General features: G+C 42.7%; 1 protein-coding gene across 13 annotated transcripts in view; it reads left to right on the top strand.

The window, feature by feature from the left end:
- The window catches only part of CACNA1C (calcium voltage-gated channel subunit alpha1 C), a 662670-nt gene that overhangs the window by 523833 nt on the left and 118998 nt on the right, over positions 1-19839 (top strand). For all 13 annotated transcript variants that reach the window (XM_047867044.1, XM_047867043.1, XM_047867040.1 and 10 more), the window contains 2 exons: positions 6437-6597; positions 7544-7769. In XM_047867044.1, coding sequence (XP_047723000.1) covers positions 6437-6597; positions 7544-7769 — 387 coding nt within the window. The remainder of the gene's footprint in view (positions 1-6436; positions 6598-7543; positions 7770-19839) is intronic.

Below are 19839 nucleotides of genomic sequence, written 5' to 3'. Positions count from 1 at the left end.
CTCTCTTGTCCCCGGAGTGGGGAGTTCATGCCCACCACTCTTCAGAAAGCCCTCACAAAAGAACAGACAAGCACCTCTTTTGTGTCCCTAGCCTCTTCCAGATCCCTGCCTTCACCCTGCCTGCGACCGAGCTATCTGCCAGGTAGAACAGTACTCCTGTGTTTATCTCAGGCATGAGGCTAGGTTTCAAAATTACAAATTTTAGAGATTGGTATGGCTCAAACACATGCTGATCCTCTGGGAGAGGGCCTAGCAAGGTTTTTGCCATTTGCTGGTTTGTCTCAGAAAATGGTCACGAGATCATGTAGTGGTTCAGAGTTTATGGTAAAGAACAGCACAACTCCAGACAAAGGTTTGTTGTCCTTAGGCAGTGTCTTTTTTCCTATGCTAGGGAACAGGGCAGCACATTGGTGCTGCCACTTTTTTTGTCCCCAGAGGGGACATGCCACCATTCCCAAATGCACTCCAAGCAGGGAAACTGTTTATCTCTGTGCAACCCAGGGAATTCTCAGACCATGCTGCCCACTCCTGGGTCTCTACCTTCCTTCCCCACCAGAGCACCACCAAGCCCACCAGGCATGACCCTAGCAATGGCACAGACCTTCAAAATTTCAGCTTTCCAAGTGAAGGAAGCCATAGAGAGAAAGACAGATACCATATGTTTTCACTTTTATGTGGATCCTGAGAAACTTAACAGAAACCCATGGGGGAGGGGAAGGGGAAAAAAAAAGAGGTTAGAGTGGGAGAGAGCCAAAGCATAAGAGACTCTTAAAAAGTGAGAACAAACTGAGGGTTGATGGGGGGTGGGAGGGAGGGGAGGGTGGGTGATGGGTATTGAGGAGGGCACCTTTTGGGATGAGCACTGGGTGTTGTATGGAAACCAATTTGACAATAAATTTCATATATTGAAAAAAAAATTTCAGCTTTCCATTGCACTGCTCTCCTTTTCCCAGACAGTGGTTTTTGGGGGAGAGTTTTTCTTGTACAGTTCCCTTCGTGCACTTTCACTCTTTCCTTCTCTTTCTTTCTCTTTTGCTACTCTCTACAAGATCAGAACTCTGTCCCCATTGTGGCATCTGCAACTCTTCTCTCACCCAGATCAACTCTCTGCAGCTCCTGTCTTCCACAGTGTGGCTGTTTTCTACCTCTTGTTGTGCAGTTTTGCTCTCTTAACCTTCAGATATTGGGTGTTCATGATGGTTTGATATTTATCTGTGTTTGAGGGATGAGGCAAGCTTAGGGTCCTCCTAGTCCTCTGCCATCTTAACTTCTGTTTAATATAAAAATCGAGATATTTTACATTAATTTTTGTACTAAATCTTTGAAATACAGCGTTTATTTTACATTTACTACATGTTTCAGTTTGGATTAGCCAATTTCAAGTGCTCAAGAGCCACATGTGGCTAGTAGCTACTGCACCAGATGGGGTGGCCCTAAAAGGTCTGAGAAGATACAAAATGGCAACCCTCTAGTCTAGATTCTACAGTCCACTGATGTTGTGTGTTTAAGGAATAGCAAAGCAGGGCAATGGATTGAAAATGTCATGAAAATTATCAAAGTAGATCTGGAATTATTTCAGTCTGCTGCTAGGATTTCCACTACAGATGCCAGAAGAATGTATCTTCGTACTTTCTGCCTGATTATGGCAGCCATGATTGAATGGGAGCATACAGGAGAAAAGCATAGTAGTACAGGGGGGAAATGGAGAGGGAATTTTTGCAACTCAGAATAACTTTGTAAACAGTGAACAGCCTGTTTTACTCTTTAAAAAGATTCTAAAATTTAAGTTTTAACAAAATGTCCTGATCATTTTCTCAGTTTAACAATGACAAATAAGACAATTTGAATTTCCAGACATTTGCAGTACAGAATGATACAAAGTCATGGTTTATTTAAAAGAAATATTAGAAGAGAAACTTTAGAGGAAACTCAGAAAATTATAGTCAAGTTATAATGTTCAGGCAATATTAGGGGATTCCTTTTGTAAGCCAAGTCTCCACTTTGAGGAATTAGTTACAATAACGAATTTTGCAACATGTGGGCATCATGGTTCAGAATAGGATTTAAACAGTTAGGGAACAAGTTATTTAGAAAGTCTTATGCAACTTGCAGGGATTAATCAGATAACCTGTTGGAGTTTCCAGATCTTGACTTTACAGAGTTCTGAAGTGAACCCCATGGGGTTCTAAAATCTGGAAGGACTGTCTTGCCCCATCTTCAGTGAAATGAGCAGCAAGGACAAGGCACATATATAAATTTTCCTAATCTCTGATAGTCCATTTTAAGTTACTTACATATAGTATAAAAGAGTTAAATTTAATCATTTTCTGTGTTGCTTGTTCCCAGTTAAAGAAAAGATAGGAACTTATTCTAGTCACTAGAAAGAGCCTGAAATGTCCACCATTTTGCTGTTGTCTACTCTTCTAGATGCCTGACAAAAATTATATGCCAAGCAAACTCTTTTAGTAACACTGCCCTTTCCTCACCCCCACTTTCATCCCTGGGTCACAAGAGCTCCAGGCTCTCAAGTCTTGTCTTCAGCAAGACGTTAGTAAATCTACATAGAGTTTGTCTCTGCTGTTCTACCAACCTATCAGTCAAATGTCCTTACCATGTGAAATGGACTGCACTAAGTACTGTGGGTCTATAGCAAAGTGTAAGACATAATCTTTTTCCCTCAAGGATCCTATGATCTCACTGGAGAGGCAAGAACCATATACTAAAAGATAACTGACAGTATGGGGAAATGAGAAATCATTTCTTTTGGGTAACCTTTGCTGGCTCCTCCACCCCTGGCTAGGAGGCCCTTTGGTGTGTTCCTGTGGCACCTCTGTGAAGCCTGCCTTGGTGGTAAGCAAACTCTTTCATTGCTTACAAGGGTCTTTAAGCATGAGTTTTATGCAAAGGCTGTCTATCCTGTTAACTGTTGAATATCTATTACCTATCCCATGATAGGTGTTCAATACTTATTTCCTTAATGTATAACTAAAATGAGTAATGCAGACAATAAGTGTGACAGGAGTACTAAGTCTGGGAAAACTAGAAAATTTCACCACGGAGAAGCTGGGACTTGAGCTAAGCCCTAAAGAATGGCAGGACATAGGAAGGGAAGGTTCTGGCAGTTGTGGGGACAGTCCATGTAGGTGTAAAGGCAAGAGTAAGGCCCAGAATTAGGAAAAGGTAAGGTGGATCCCAGGGTGAGTGAGCGGAACTTTCCTATGGGGATGCAATGATACAGAATTTTGAAGAAGTAGATTAGGCACGTTCATATCCACCTTTCTGTCCTATGTCTACATATGGGAACTTCTATTTCTACAGTAAATGACTTTTGTGCTTAGTGTGAAGGGAACATGAATAGCAGGCAAATTTCTCCTCCCTATTTTATCATTTAATTTCTATATCCTCTGTGTGTATGTAAACACACAAATAAATTTACACATTCTAATAAATCATTACATTTATTATACAGTAGGAAGTGTTGCCAGGAAACCAGTTGTCAAGCAAAGCTATATTTTGAAGAGTGGGAGGTGTATAATTATCTTTAAATACTTTCTCTGGATAGTAATTACCCCCACCCCCACCCCAGCCCAAATCCATGTGACTCCCCTGAATGGATGTGCACAGGAACAGCACATTTAACAGCCACTACCCTATCCGACAGCCACTCCTTCAGCGAGTCAGGCAGTTCTAGACCCATGGGATAGGCCTATGTGGTACCTCGTATCCCAAACTCGGGACAAGAGGAACTTAATCAAGTTCTCAGTATTAAACTGACTCCAAGTCCATTTTTATATACTGTAAAGAAATGCAAACTTGATTCTTTGGACTCTGAATCACAATTATCAGTGATTTCTGTAACATAAAATTATATCTATTTAAAATATTCTTTGAAACTACAGTGTAAGCTATTTAAGACCAGATAGAAGTTTGTCCTGAAAATTCATTTTTTAGGAAAAAATTGCACCAAGTTTTTCTACAGTATTAATAACCACAATAATAGGGAAGAATCAGTGTCCTGTCCTGTCAAGATAAGACTCCTCAGTACCGAGAGCTGGCAAACTCCAGAGGACCACCAAGAACCCCTTGTCCCACTCCTTTGCCCCTCTCCTCAGCCTCCCTCATCTTCATTCTTACCCAGGGTGGTATGTCTAGGAAGATGTAAGCCTCCCTACGTGCATTTCGAAACCTTAATTTTCTGACCCCAATGCATTTCTTCTCTATGCAGTGAATTACCCCCAAGTAGCATGTAAGTATCCCCTACAAAGAGATAGCACACACTAGAGATGGCATTCAAGTACCCATGATGAGGTAGGGTCAGATCAGAACATTAATTAATTAATTAATTCTTCCTTCCCTCCCTGTTCTGCAAGCCAAAAACTAAGTTCTGTCTGCAGTTCTGAGGAAACAATTCTCTTCTTAAATGTACTTCTCACTTTTCTAGTCTCCTAATAGATTTTAACAAAGATTTGGTAACAGGATTTTCCACAGACAGTAGGTAGAAAATACAGAGTGAAAACATAAATGAAGTCAAGCTGTCTTGAAAGTCAGTTTGGGGGTGGGTGGATGAATCCATAGCAGCAAGGATCTGCATTTCTAGAAACGTAGAATACAGATGTGAATACAGATATTCATGGACTATTGTTCCAAGATGCTTCTTTGTTCCTTCCCTGCCTTCTTTATTACCCACACAGGGGCACTGCCTTCTGACTGCCTGTTGGGTCTCTCTATATACATGACCTACAAGCACTTCAAATCTATTTCCTGAGCTGGGCGCCCCTACTTTCCCCTCATAGCAACTCCCTGCCCAGAGCACTGCTTCTCCTTGTCTGTACCTATATTGGCTAGAGGTGCCACTCTCCAAATCACCCCAGGTAGAAGTTTTGGCTGTCTTTCCATACCTTTCTCTCTTACCTTGCACATCCAGTCAAGCTCAAAGTCCTATTGATTCTGCCTCCAAAATTGTGGAGTGTCAACTCAGTGTCCTCTTTTCCATTAATAAAGCTACTGCCTTCATCATCTCCAGCCCAGATGGTCAAAAGAATATTTCTCATACTACCTCTGATCTAGAAGTTGTTTTGTTGTTTAGTTGGTTTTCTAAAATCAAATTCCATCATTCTCTCTCTGGAAATCATTAAGGTGGCCTCTGTAAGTCTCCCTCCCAGGCACTTCTCCACGATCCCCTTCCTTTTCTCCTTTGTTGCTACTGTCAGCATTTATTAAATGTTTGGTCAATGGAACTACCAAACATAGCTATGTATTTTCTCTGTATCTAATAAGGATGAAATTTGGGAAAGCTATAAACTCCTGCACCATAGAATTTAAAAATGTGAGTGACTCCTTGGTTTAATCTAGCTTAATGGTTCTCAACCATGGTTATAGATTAGAACCCTCTGGGGAGCTTTAAAAAATACCCAGCCCCCAGAGAATCGGATTTAATTGATTTGGAGTTGGAGCCTAGGTACTAGTGGGAGGTTATGATTGTTTTTTTAAGCTTCCCCAGGTAATTTTATGTACAGCCAGGTTTGAGAATCATTGACAGAAGTCCCTAACCAAGAGACCAAAGGAACATTTTAAGGACCATAGCTAAGCTTCCAGGGGTCCATGTGCTGTTGTATGAACTAGTATGCAGAGATGTGTGTGTATGTATGCGTGTGTGCGTGTATGCTTTTTTCTGAACAGAGGATCTAAACATTCATCAGAGTCTGAAAACATTCCATAACCCCATAAAGGCAAAGAACCTCTGATCCAGATTCAGCCCTTACACTTTACAGATGAGGCAGCATCTGGGCGAGAGACTGGGCTGGAGTCGGGGGAGAACCAAATCTGGCTCTGCCACTGTGTGATATTAATCAAGGTATTCAACCTCCATGGCCCTTAATTTACTCCTCCTCAAAATCAGGATAACACCTGCTTTTCAGGGTTATTTAAAGAATTAAAGAGAAGGCATGGAAAGTGCCTAATATGGTAACAGGCATAGATGAAGTTTCATTAATGGTAGACATTACTAGTCCTATTCCTACCATCACTACTAATAATTCTCCTAATACTTGCAATATAATTTTGAATAATGCTATTATTATAAAAAATATCTATTTATACCAGATGCAATATATGGTATATATATATATATATATATATATATATATGGATTTTATTGATCTGCACAACAACCCTGTGAGCTTGGCCCTATTCCTGTTTTACAAATGGGAAAAATCAAAGCTTACAAGGGGCAGGGCTACACCTGAGGCCACACAAGTGACAGATCCTGGTTAACTTGACATTAAGCTTATCTGTTTGCCACCAGATTGTACTGCTCTGGTGAGGCCAAGTCCCTTAAGGGAAGAAAGGAAACCACTATGGTACCTTTCATATTGGAAAAAATCTGAATTTCACAGTCACCTCCCTCCTCATCCCTCTCTCCTTGCTCCTTTTCCAGCCGCTACTGGCGTCGGTGGAATCGGTTCTGCAGAAGAAAGTGTCGTGCTGCAGTCAAGTCTAATGTCTTCTACTGGCTTGTGATCTTCCTGGTGTTCCTCAACACACTCACCATCGCCTCAGAACATTACAACCAGCCCCACTGGCTCACGGAAGTCCAAGGTGAGAGGCAGCCCCTGGCACTATCCTGCTTTACTCTTGTTAACTTAGCCCTAAATCCCAGGGAGGGAATGGTCACAGGCACAAGGTTGATGGGAAAGTTGCCAGTGGCCGTGGCTCTTGGCAGGCACTATGCTGGAGATACTAAGGGCCTGACAGCTTGCAAGCCCCATAGTAAAATGTGCAACCTCATTATAAACAGATGTGGCTTACCTGTGTAGGCCCACACCATCTGCCTACCCCAACAGTCACTGTTGGGTCCAGGTGACAAGGACACATGCTGCCCCCTGTTTGGCTATCTCAACCCTTGGCTGCCAACTTCCCAGAATGGATTTTCAGTACAATAGCCTGCAGGTGGACCTGCCAGAACGTGTGAGGATGAGGTGAGCAAAAAGCCAAGAAACAGGACAGTAGTGGCCTGAGCATGAGGAGCTGTCCTCAATGGGCAGTTAGTACCCTTCCCTGAACCCCTAGAAATGGACCTCCTTAGCCAGTGCCTCAGCTCCATGCCCAGGAAGTCAGGCAGACACAGGGGCTGCATTCCAGAATGCTGGGAGGTGGACAGTCTCCCAGTGTAGAGGGCAGATGGGTGACTTGGCTCCCCCTTTTGGCTGATTGGTTTGGGCAGATTACTTACCTCTCAGAACCTCACTTCTCATCTCTGAAAAGCTGCTGGGAGGAATAAAGAAGATCAGCACACAAAGCCTTTGATGCATGGTAGATCCTCGATACATATTTACTGTGATTATTACTAGATACCCCTTTCTTGTTACTTTGGCCCCAATTGTTCTGTTCTGGCAGCAACATATGGGAGAGGTATCCTGGCTGGGAAGGGAAGCATCTGGCTTTTTCTCCAGTGGTGATAATTACTGTTTTCTTTCTCCTCCTCCCCCCTCTCCCCACTCTCACATCTGTGTTGGGATCCTACCCCCTCTCTTGAACCCACCAGACACGGCCAACAAGGCACTACTGGCCCTTTTCACTGCGGAGATGCTGCTAAAGATGTACAGCCTGGGCCTGCAGGCCTACTTTGTGTCCCTCTTCAACCGCTTTGACTGCTTCATCGTGTGTGGGGGCATTCTGGAGACCATCCTGGTGGAGACCAAGATCATGTCTCCCTTGGGCATCTCTGTGCTGAGATGTGTCCGGCTACTGCGGATATTTAAAATCACAAGGTATTTGGTTTCTCACCTCCCTTTGGACCTGGAACTCAGGTAGAAGTTCTTCCAGAAGGCAAGGGAGGCAGAAAGTCCTGGGTGGGAGAGTAGCTGCTGTTTCTTAAGAGGTCTATCCTTGGCTCATATATGATGGAGAGGAATTTTTCTTCATTTAGATGACATATCATTTATAAGTACCTTTGACCACTGCTACCAGAGACAACTCAGTGGCACAAACAAATTTGGGATTTATTTAGTTACATAAAAGAAGTATAGAGGGGCACCTGGATGGCTCAGTCGGTTAAGCATCTTACTCTTGATCTCAGCTCAGGTCATGATCTCACAGTTCATGAGATTGAGCCCTGTGTCGGGCTCTGCACTGATACTGTGGAGCCTACTTGGGATTCTCTCTCTCTCTCTCTCTCTCTCTCTCTTTCTCTCTCTCTTTCTGCCCCTTCCCTGCTCACATGTGTCTCTTTCTCGCTCTCTCTCTCAAAATAAATAAATAAACTTTAAAAAAAAAAGTGCAGAAGTGGGCATCCCAGGTTAACTGAAGAAGACAGAGACCCCGTCCCCTCTGTCCTTTTTTTTTTAAATGTTTATTATTTTTGAAGTGGGGGGAGGAGCAAAGAGAAAGGAAGACACAGAATTTGAAGCAGGCTCCAGGCTCTGAGCTGTCAGTACAGAGCCCAACCTGGGGCTCAAACCCACAAATGCAAAATCATGACCTGAGCCAAAGTCAGATGCTCAACTGACTGAGCCACCCAGGCACCCCTCCCTGCTGTCCTTTGCTTTGACCGCCTTAGAACCACCTTCCATTCTCTGGGTCATTAGGTGGCTTTCAGAGATTGAGCCATCATGTTTGAATCAAGGCAGGGAGAAGAGAAAGAGCAAGGGACCAAAGCAGACACCCATCCTGGCTGAGTCAGCCCTTCCAGAGCTCTTTGAGAGATCTTACCAAAGGATCTGTTCTCATGGCCACCCCAACTGTTCGAGAGACTGAGCAATGTGGTCTTTTTCCTGTGCATGTGCTGCTGAAAATGCAGTCCAGTTTCCTTAACTGAGTAAGGATGATGGCTATCATGGCACAGATGGCTTTCACCCCTCCTTCCTCACATTCACCCCCTCTCCGTCTGCCTGTCCATCCACCCACCCGAAGACTACAGTCTCCCCAGCTCTTGGGGTCAAGCAGTGATTCTCATGAAGAGGAGGCATGGGCGGGGGCATGGGGCCAGGCAGCATGCTCTAGGACAGTCATTTCGACTGTGCTGTGACCTATTTGAGTGGTGAAATCAATTGATTGAATCACAACCATCATTTTTAAGCAGATTTATTGACATATAATTTACATACTATAATTCATGCCTCTAAAGTGTACAGTTCAGTGTTTTTCTGTACATTTACAGAACTTTGCAACCATCACCACAATTTAGTTTTAGAACATTTTTATCACCCCAGAAAGAAACCCATACCCACTCCTCATTCTCCCCACATTCCTCCCAGCAGCAACCAATAAAATTTACTTTCTATTTCTGTAGATTTCCCTATTCTTGACAATTTCTGTAAGTGACATCATGCAGTCTGTGGTGTTTTGCGACTGGGCTTCTTTCACTTATGTAATGGTTTCAAGATTCACCCATGTTGTACCATGTGTCAGTACTTTATTCCTCTTTATGGCTGAATAATATTCCATTCTGTGGATACGCATTTTGTTTGTATGTTCATTCATCAGTTGATGGATATTTGGTTTATCTTTACCTTTTGGCTACTATGAATAATGCTGCTATGAATATTCATGTGTAAGTTTTTGTATGGATTTTCAGTTTCATTTCTCTTAGATATATAACTAGGACTAGAATTTTTAGGTCATCTGATAACTGCACATTTAAGATTTTGAAAAACCGCCAAACTGTTTCCAAAGAGACTGCACCATTTTGCATTCCCACTGGTGATGTATATGGGTTCCAATTTCTTCACATTCTCATTTTCAGTGAAAGATTTAAATAGAATAGGAAACTCTCAGAAGGCCTCACATGAACATAAGCATTGTTTCTTAAAAATCTTTGAGATATATGTCTGAGTTGCAGTAGGTTGTGGTCAACCTTGAAGGGACATATCAGAAACATGTGAAAGGGAGGAGGCTCAAACTCTGACAAACCTCCTCTTTGTAAGAGTCTCTGCTTTGGGATCCCAACTGATAATAGGGCCACTGAAACCATCAGTTGTATTGTATTGGGAAAAGAGGGAGTGGGCTCAGTATCTTTCATTCAGGGATTTGAACGTAACCATACCTGCTTGATGTGTTCTGAACATGGCTGTATGAGTAGTCAGGGCTTGCAACACTGCCCTCAGTTTGTTGTTCTCTTTATGGCTCTCTCAGCAGCCGCCAGCACACATTCCTGGGGTGCTGTCAAAGGTCAGATGAGAGAAGGCATTTAAACAGTGCCAGGCCCAGGGACACTCAGCAGCCAGAAGACTTATTATTAACCTGTTTATTATCTTTGTTGTTATTTGGAGGACGGAGAGGTGGGGCCCTGAGAGCCACCTACACATATACAGTCTCTTACTTCTGTTTCTCTCCCATGTTCCTACTATGCATCAAGCTCTGAGAGATAAGGGAAGAGAGGTATGGTATGACCTGAACCCAGGAGAAGTTTAAAGTCTGGCTAGGGAGATGGAGTTTGTGCATATGAAACCATTGAAATAAAATCTAAGACAGAATAAAATGAGCTGGCAAATGTTGGGACAAGGATGGGAATACATGCTATTAGAAGTTGGGAAAAGGAGAAAGTCCCTGGGGAATGTTTAATGTCACAGGATGGACTTCAAGGACATGCAGAATTTAAACCCACAAGTTTAATGTTCCTGAGCAAACACCTCCCTTCCTCTCACCCCAGAAAAAACTCTTTCTGTATGCCCTGAATATCTTGACATTACAGAAAACCCTTGGCTTGTTACTAAAAGTAGCAGAAATATAATAACAATTATTGTTAATATGCATCAGTACTTACTCTGTGCACCTAGTGTGGTCTGGCTTTTTTCACTTGACTCATCTTCACAATTAACTGTAAGAGAGGATCAGAGGAGTGTACTATTATCATGATTCCCATTTTATAGATGAGTAAACTGTGGTTTAAAGATTTAAGTCACTTACCCAAGCCACACAAGCTGCTCAGGGATGAATCTGGGATTAAGTAGCAGATCTGTGTCTGACCTCAGGTTCTGTGCTCCTAACCATGACCATGAACTGTGAAGTTGACTGCTGAACTGTCTTGTCTTTATCCCAGAGGTGTGCCTTAAAGGATTTTTACATATGGATTCTTGTTGTTGGATATTTGCTGATTCTACCTGTTCCTCCTTGGGTCTGGTAAAAGCTATTTTTCACTTGGAGTTTTCAGTGCCTCCTAAATAGTTCTCAAAAGTCTATGTGTTTGGGGGTTTGTTTTTGCTTTTGTTTTTTAGATTCCTATAGAAAAGAATTCTTGTTCCTAGATATTGTCATAGAGTCTTGAAGAGATTTGACATTCATTCTATTTCTAATCAATAATTTATCTACTTCTAAGCTGAAACTATTGCCAAGAAGCCATTTTTAAAAATCTGTCTTTGTCAGAGAGCTTCCCATAGTCTCTCCAAAAGAAAGATTAGTGGTATTTCAGATCTCTGTAAAGTCTATAAACAGAATAATTTCATTATCTAATTGGAAGTTACTTTGGCAAAGGCCATCATCTTCCTGTTTTGCAAGCCTCCAACCCCTCGGGTGCTTTTGGAAAACAACATAGAGACTATAACTATGTGGGGAATCCCATGCCCCTTCTGAACCTTGTCTCCAGTATACTCCAGTGACCAAGAAAATGCCTAAAATATGGTCTGGGAGTGGACATCTGGTCTCTAGAGATGGGTCATCTTGAGATGGTCCTGTCATCAAGCAAGCATATTTCTCTTCTTTTAAAACCTCTTAGAGGGGCGCCTGGGTGGCTCAGTCAGTTAAGCGTCCAACTTCAGCTCAGGTCATGATCTCGCGGTCCGTGAGTTCAAGCCCCGCGTCGGGCTCTGTGCTGACCGCTCAGAGCCTGGAGCCTGTTTCAGATTCTGTGCCTCCCTCTCTCTCTCTGACCCTCCCCCGTTCATGCTCTGTCTCTTTGTCTCAAAAATAAATAAACGTTAAAAAAAAATTTTTTTTAAAAAATAAAACCTCTTAGAGAAAATTTTGTAGTATCTCAGTATTATTAGTATGTTAAAAAAGCATTTTTTCACAGTGCATTCTGACCCAGTGATTGTGACTCTCAGACACAGCTAAACTCAATAAGAGCTCATGAAGGACCCACACCTCTAGAGATTTCGACCAGCAACTTCTAGAGAGTTCCATACTGGTAATCCAGTGACCTCACTTTGAGAAACGCTGGTCTAATTTCCTGCTGCTGTCCTTTGTCCACTTCCCTGTCTTAAAATATGGACCTTCATATACAATTGGAAACCTTAATTCTTTCATCTGCTTTCCCTTCTCTATACTGTAGCCCCTAATCATGTTAAGATTGTACTTTGATAGTTCCTGACTGGGAAAACATATAATGATAAAGAGCTACTATGAATTCAGCAAAGTCTTTAAATTATTTTAATTTTATTAATTCGTATACACTTTTATACATTTGAAAAGTGGTAATGTACACACAAGATGACTGTCTATTTATCTAGAGTGCTGTAATGTTTGGTGTATCCATGGATTTGTGGATGCCTTCCTAAAATTCCAAGCTTCCCTTACCTCACCCAAGACCTGCACTCTAAGTTTGGAATACTGACCTAGACTAAGAACCCTCAACCATGATGTCAAGACACAATGGTATGTCCAGAGCAGTTGAACAGTGCATAGCAATAATTTGTTATTATAGGAGATGAAATACCAAAGTTTATGAACAGTTATTTTTCTAAAAAGTAAATGCAAATAAATTCAAGATTGTTCCTGTAACACCCTCACTGTTGGTCATTTGCATTCCCAAATGCTTTTATGAATGGGCAAGAATGGGCTAGAGTTACCACTCTTCATGTTACCTGAAGGGAGCAGAAGTTTTTGATATATGATGAATATGAATATGATACATGAAGAAAATGAATTTTCAGCATGCCTATTTTTGTGTATTTTGTCAAAATCTGAGAATTCATTAGAGAGTATACTGTGCGTATGAATACCATCCATCCTACATGTCTCATAAAAAAAAAAAAAAAGAAAGAAAGACTGGGAACCCTGCACTGGACTGTAAATCAGTTGACTACTGAGTGTTAATAATATTGGGAGTGGTAAATTACCACTAAATTATGAAATAGGGAAGGCAAGATTCCTGCCTCAGTGAGAACAGAGAGGCATACATGTGGCCAAAATATTTGTCATCTTTTGATACATTACCCATGACAGTGGGCCTTCCAGCCAAGTAATAGATTGGATTCTTTCTCCTGCTTTGAGGTTTTACAGGGCTCTTGAATGTTGCCAGTTTTTAATATCAAGTATGTCTACTCTTTGTCAGTCCAGTCTGACTTATTCTACAGGGAGGAAGAAAGACCTCAGTTAGACTAAATCTGGATGTGATTTCAATTTACTAATTGCATTTCATTTTTTATAAAGTTTGTTTTTAAATGCACTGAAATCCCTCCAGCCCTTGCTGTTTTCTCTCTTAAACCTTAAATCCATTTCTTTCTCCTACTGCTCCTCCCCTGTGGCTCCCTTCCCAGGCCCTGAAATGTGAGTTTGGGCTGACTCAGCATAGACAGATTTACAGATGAATCATGACCACATATGGGCTCCATAGAGCCCCAAGGTGAGAGCCTTTCGCAAATTCTCCAGGCTCTAAATGTCTCCATTTCAACTGCCAGAATCTGACCATGAGCATCAGATCCACCTCCACACTGCCCTGACCCTCCCCACTCTAGCCCTCCTCTTCTCAGGACACTGTGGAGGCTCTGAGCTCCTTACGGACCATTATTAAAGAGATATGTTTGGCATCTGCCCAGTTCCCAGGCCAGAGTCTATGGAGAAGGCAGCTCAGACTCAAGAGCCTGCTCACTGCCTTCAGCATGAAGGGTGGTTATTCTCTGGAATGGTGACTGGCTGGTATTATCTACTGGGGATTAAGAAGACCCAGATGAGGATGACTTGAATGTGTTCCTTCCCTAACCCTGACATATCTGGTACAGGGGCCCACTAGTGAACACTGAGTAGCTCTGCGGTCCAGGAGCTCAGAGGAGCACAATCCCAAGGCAATCCCAAGATGAAGACCAGATGACCTTGCCAGCATGACAGGGTTACATTCCCCTACTGGGAATGTATTCTCAGTGCAACCAAGGCCTCTTATGCAAACAGAGAAGACGAGACCTTTGAACTTGTTATCCAAGGCAGGGTTTGACTCTAAAGCAAAACACATAAACTGTGCATTCTCCTAGAATGGAAGGGGCAGAGGTTGATATCAGCAGGAACTAAACTGGTAGATTTGGCCTTGAGCTCCAAGCTGTCCCAGACCCTGACCACGATAGTATAGAATTCTCTGGCTCTTCCTGGACCAACACATACCTAGTTCAGCCTCCTACCTCACTAATCCTTCCAGGCTCTATTGTGTCTTACAGAACCAGAGGCCAACTTTACTGAAAGGCTAGTCCTTGTATACCCACCTTGTACATCCCTGTGGCAAAGCTGAGCTTCCTCCTTGAATGAACCTTCTGTGCTTCGCCCAGTTATCTTATGTGACCTGCATTTCTCCTCCCTTCCTTAGGAATAATGTATAGAAGCCTCATACCACACAGATTCACCACATGAAATTTGCTTTATAAATACTCTACCAACAATAGATCACTACCACCAACACTGAGAGGAGTTTTATTTTGGAGAGGGTTGGGGTGTTTTTACCCCTCAGGACAAGAAGAGTTGGGACAGGTATAAATTTAGCTATGAACCTCTCTGGAACAGAGAGGAAGTAGGGTGGAGCATTTTCAAAGCACCCTAAAGCTATTAGTACTGTTATTTTGAAGGTCTTTTATTTATAGCAGACTCGATGCTCTCCTCCATACCTAGACTGTAAAGAACCCTGCCCTGAGCTATTTGAAGCAAAAGTTCACAAGATGAAAGTTCCAGTTCAAGCAAGGTTCAGGCCACTTTCTGCCACTAAAGATAAGGGAGAAGTCCACAGGGCCCAAACAGACTTAGCAGAAAGAATGATGGAGATACAATACCCCTGAACACATGGTGGTCATTTAAGCCAAGAGAGGCAGAGGGGAAAGCTAGCAAAAGTGAAGCCATAGTCAGCAAGTGAAAGAATTTAGGTAACAAAGAAATTGGATCAGAAAACCCTCACATGCACCCTACTTTAAAGAGAGAAGAGTGGGCTAGGTTGTATGGAGGATGGGGTGGGCAAAGACACACTTTGTAGAGAATGATTTAGAGCCACAGGAGAATTGAAAAGTTGAAAGGATGACCATAGCCAGTGGAGTGTCTGAGGATGGTGGGGTGGAGGAAGGGGAGTCTTTAAAGCTGGGCATGTGCATCTGGGGCTGTGAATCCCCAAATACAGAATGAGACTTCTGTGTACGTGGATGTGTGTGTGTGCACTGTTCTGAAGACGAGATGCTCAGTTTTCCTGTCTCTCTATGAGGCCCGGACATTAAATAGTTTGTTCTGCTGCTGCTCACCTTTCTCCAAAGATGTTCATTTTTGGTGACTGTGTGTGCTTCAGTGGTTTTAATTGATTAGGATAAAACCCTCAGATGATTGCTAATATGCCACTAACTCTTTTGTTTTTATGTCTAGAAGCTAATGTATCTAAAAACGAGAGTGATTCTGAGATCTGAGGCATCGTCTGATCTGCATGTCATGGTGATAACAGCCACCAAGAATCATATTGACATTAAGGAAGAGAGAGCTTCAGGACTTGCATGGCTGCCAGCATTTCATTTAAATGCTACTTCATGTCACCCTTCCCAGAGGCTGCCACCTGTCACCTACAATTCTCATTGATATCAGTGGTAATGAGGCCCCCGCCCTATCTGCTGCTATCAGCCAAGGTGTGGGAGGCTCCAAAATCCAGCTCTTCTCTGACCCCTAATTGTGTTCTTTGCCACATCAGTTCAGCAGTCCCTTTGTCTCAGTCCTTTAGAGAGCACATAAAACGTCTCCAACCATGTGCACATTAGGGATGGACACATTCTGTTCAGCAAGCTGTATGCCCCTCGTAATGCCAGACTACTGGCACCAGCTCTCCTCCCTTAATTCTGCTCCAAAGGAACAGAAAGTACAGGTGGCAAGCCAGCTACAGGGCAGACCCCACCTTGCCCCTATTGAATGGAAAGCAACTGAAAGTTGAAGATAAACAGCATAAACAGCCATTTGTTTCTTTGTATTCACTGTGTCTTAACAGTGTGACTGGTCCTAAATGCATTATCTTTTCAGTCTGGGTGTTTTTCATGAGGAAGGTAGGATGCCATCAGTTTATCTGGTTGCAGTTTGTCCCTTAAAGTCTGGTTCAAGCCCTTCAACCCACAACCATTGGTTTTCAGCCACCAGGATGGGAGTTCTTCCACAAAGGAGACACATGTTCACAGAACTCTTTGGGAAATCCTACTGCAAGGGTCTCAAAGCCATAACAACCCTATCTTCTATACATAATCAACTTTATACATAATCACTTTCAACCCTATACATAATCACTTTTTTCTTTTTTTGTTAAGATATAATTGGCATATATATTAGCCATTATATATAACATTATATTAGTTTCATGTGTACATAATGATTCGATATTTGTATACATTGCACAGTGATCCCCACAATAAATCTAGTTAACGTCTGTCACCCTAAATAGTTTCAAATTTTGTGTGTGTGATGAGGATTTTTTAAATTTACTCTCTTAGAAGCTTTCAAGTATACAATACAGTATGATTAACTATAGTTACCATGCTATCCATTCCATCCCCAGACTTATTATAACTGGAAGTGTGTAAATTTGACCCCCTTCATCCAGTTTGCACATCCCCCAACCCCAATCACCTATCTATTCCCTTAATACATAATAGTTGGACTTAATGTCAGGCAGTGGAATAGTCAGGAATCTCAAAAACTCTACCCATGAACTTAGGGAAGTTATAGGAAAAGAAATGATGTGAGAGAGGTGTTTTCAGGCAAAGTATGTTTGACTTAAGTACATGTGTGAGAGGCCACCACCACCCCACCCCTTCTCCTGACACACATACACAGAACTATCTTGTAATCCGATGTCCCTTGCTTTCCCCTCCAGTAGGTATAAATGTGTCACATTTATAGTAAGATTCATTCGTTCATTCAACAAAATATTCATTGATCACCTCCTTTGACTAGCCATTGTTCTAAGCACTAAGGATACAAACAAAGCAAGTGAATTCCCTGCTCTCATGGACATTACATTCTCATGGCAAGTGGTAATGAGTATATTAAATAGTGGGAATAGGAGATAGATGTGGTCAAGGGAGGACCACTGTAGTGAGGGGACATTTGAACAGAGGCCTGCAGGGACTGAAGAAATGAGCCACACAGAGTTCTGGCGGAAACCTCTGTATACAGCAGAAAAACAGGGACCAGGGCAGGAGTATGCATGGAGGCTGGGGGAGCAGCGGGGGACCAGTGGGCTGGAGCAAAAGTGGTGGGGAGAGTGGGAGGAGATGAGGTCACTGAGGCAGTAGAGGCCAATTCCGCATGATCTGTTAGGCCTTCCAATGGGAAGCAAGAGCATGAAGCAGTATTGAGGTTTAATGTGACTTACATTTAACAGGGCCTCCTGCTGCAGTGGTGTGGAGTACATAGATGATTGTGTACTTCCCATTGTATGGTGTCAGGAAGTATGTAGCATCAGTTTGTCTCGTTATTGGTGATTCTAAGTGTAGAAACTTGGTTAAGTGGGTATCTGCCAGATTTCTCCACTGTTGAGGTACCCTTTCCCTTTATGATTAATAAGTAATCTATGGAGTGATATTTTGAGAGTATGTGAATACCCTACTCCCCAGTGACCTTTCACCTAGTGGTTTTAGCATCCATGATGATCATTACTGAATTCGTTGCTAATGCTAAATGGTTATTTTTTTAATTTTATTTATTTATTTTGAGAGAGAGAGAGAGAGAGAGAGCAGGGAAGGGGCAGAGAGAGAGGAAGAGAATCCTAAGCAGGCTCCATGCTGTCAGCACAGAACCTAATACACAGGGCTTGATCCCATGAACCCATGAGATCACGACCTGAGCCAAAATCAAGAGTTGGCCTCTTAACCAACTGAGCCACCCAGGTGCCCCCAAAATGGTGATTTTCTGATTCTATCATTCATTCATACATTTGTGTTATCCATTTGACATATTCTATAAAGGAAACCTCTACCTCCTTTTTTAAATATCGATAGATTTACATTGTTTTTCAGTATGTTATAATCCATTACTATCAATTAAAAAAAAAGTATGGTGGAGCGCCTGGGTGGCTCAGTCAGTTAAGCATCTGGCTTCAGCTCAGGTCATGATCTCGCAGTTTGTGGATTTGAGTCCCCACATCAGTCTCTGTGCTGACAGCTCAGAGCCTGGAGCCTGCTTCGGATTCTGTGTCTCCCTCTCTCTGCCCCTCTCCTGCTTGTGCTCTCTCTCTGCCTCTCAAAAATAAATAAATGGTAAAAAAAAAAAAAGTATGGTACATTTGAGGGCTTTTTACCTGAGATGCATATAGTGTGGAGAAAGGCTGCAGGGAGCAAGTGTTGAACAGGGAAACCTGTCAGGATGTGGGATTGCTGGCTTGGCTGGTGACAGAGTATGGGAAGTGGCCAGATTCAGGCTTTGCTTGGAATATGGGACCACAGAGCTTGCTTCCAGAGACTTCAGGATGACTACAAGTGTTGTGTCTTGGGCCAGAAACTATGGGAGATGATGGTGTTGGAGCTCTGTCATTCCACACATCTCATGTTGTGAGCCCACCCCTGGCTGACCAAGAGAAGTGCAGACTTTCCCTGGATACCTCGAGGGACATGGGGAAGCGTGAGAAGAGTCCTCACTTTTAGGCAAACACTCCGCCCATTGCCTGCCCCTCTGACCATTACAGCCCCATACCTGCTCCACTGCTGGCCCCCCAGGCCACTCACTATCTGCCATCTTTCATGCCCAATGTTTCCAAAGAGTTCTTCTCCACTAGATGACTCATTTTGTTTCTCTACCACAGCCTCCACTTTCCCAGAACTCCAGGCACTCCTCCCACATCCCCTTTCCTCTCTGCCTCCTGCCTGCTCCACTCCACCAAACCTCTGTCCAGTCAGGGGCCTCCTTATCTGGCTTCCCATTGGGTCCCCATGGCTGTCACACACCTCTGAATCTCAGTTGTGAGCCTGGTTTGAGTTATTTCCCTCATGTCCATGTGCCTCATGAAAATTAAGGCTTCAACCTTCTTTGACCATAAAGGCTTTTCCAGAATATTCCATGACAGTTGAACACACAGGAGATCTCTAGGGGGTTCTGTGACCTTAATCCATATATACTCTTCCCTCTGATACAGCTGGAAAATCTTGTTATAAATATGCTCTAAAGTTACTGGTTCCTAAATACCAGTCTACTGACAAGTTTTGGAGTGGTAGAATGAAAATCACTCAAGTCCCAGCACCAGAGATTATGATTTCATGGTTCCAGGGTGAGGCCTGGGAATCAGTATATACAAAATGACCAAACTCCTCTGCAGTTTCCTCTCCAGTGTGGGAACACTGCTCTAAATGTAAGAAGGGCAGGTATCCAAGCCCCAGAGAGGTTCTCTTACTTCTGGCTTTAAGCAGAGCAAATATTACAATCTCTAGCCTATTGGGGTGACAGGCAGTCTCTCACAGTAATACTAGGTTGGACAGAATTTATCTGAGGACAAAGATGGGGAGAATGGAAGAAAAAAACTTCTGATCTTTGCCTTCAAGAACTCAGAGCCTATTTGGAGGAGATGAGACTGTCACAAATGAAAAACACTGAAGAGCATTTATAGAACAGATACAAATAAATGTATATTAATATTCTGCAAACAGAGGAAGAATGGCTGGCAGGCAAAATAGAGGTAGAGAACGGCTGAATTTGTGAAGG

Source organism: Prionailurus viverrinus, chromosome B4 (genome assembly GCF_022837055.1).
Source record: "Prionailurus viverrinus isolate Anna chromosome B4, UM_Priviv_1.0, whole genome shotgun sequence".
Taxonomy (NCBI): domain Eukaryota; kingdom Metazoa; phylum Chordata; class Mammalia; order Carnivora; family Felidae; genus Prionailurus; species Prionailurus viverrinus.
Note: the sequence above shows the minus strand (reverse complement) of the source record. Positions and strands in the feature narration are given on the sequence as shown.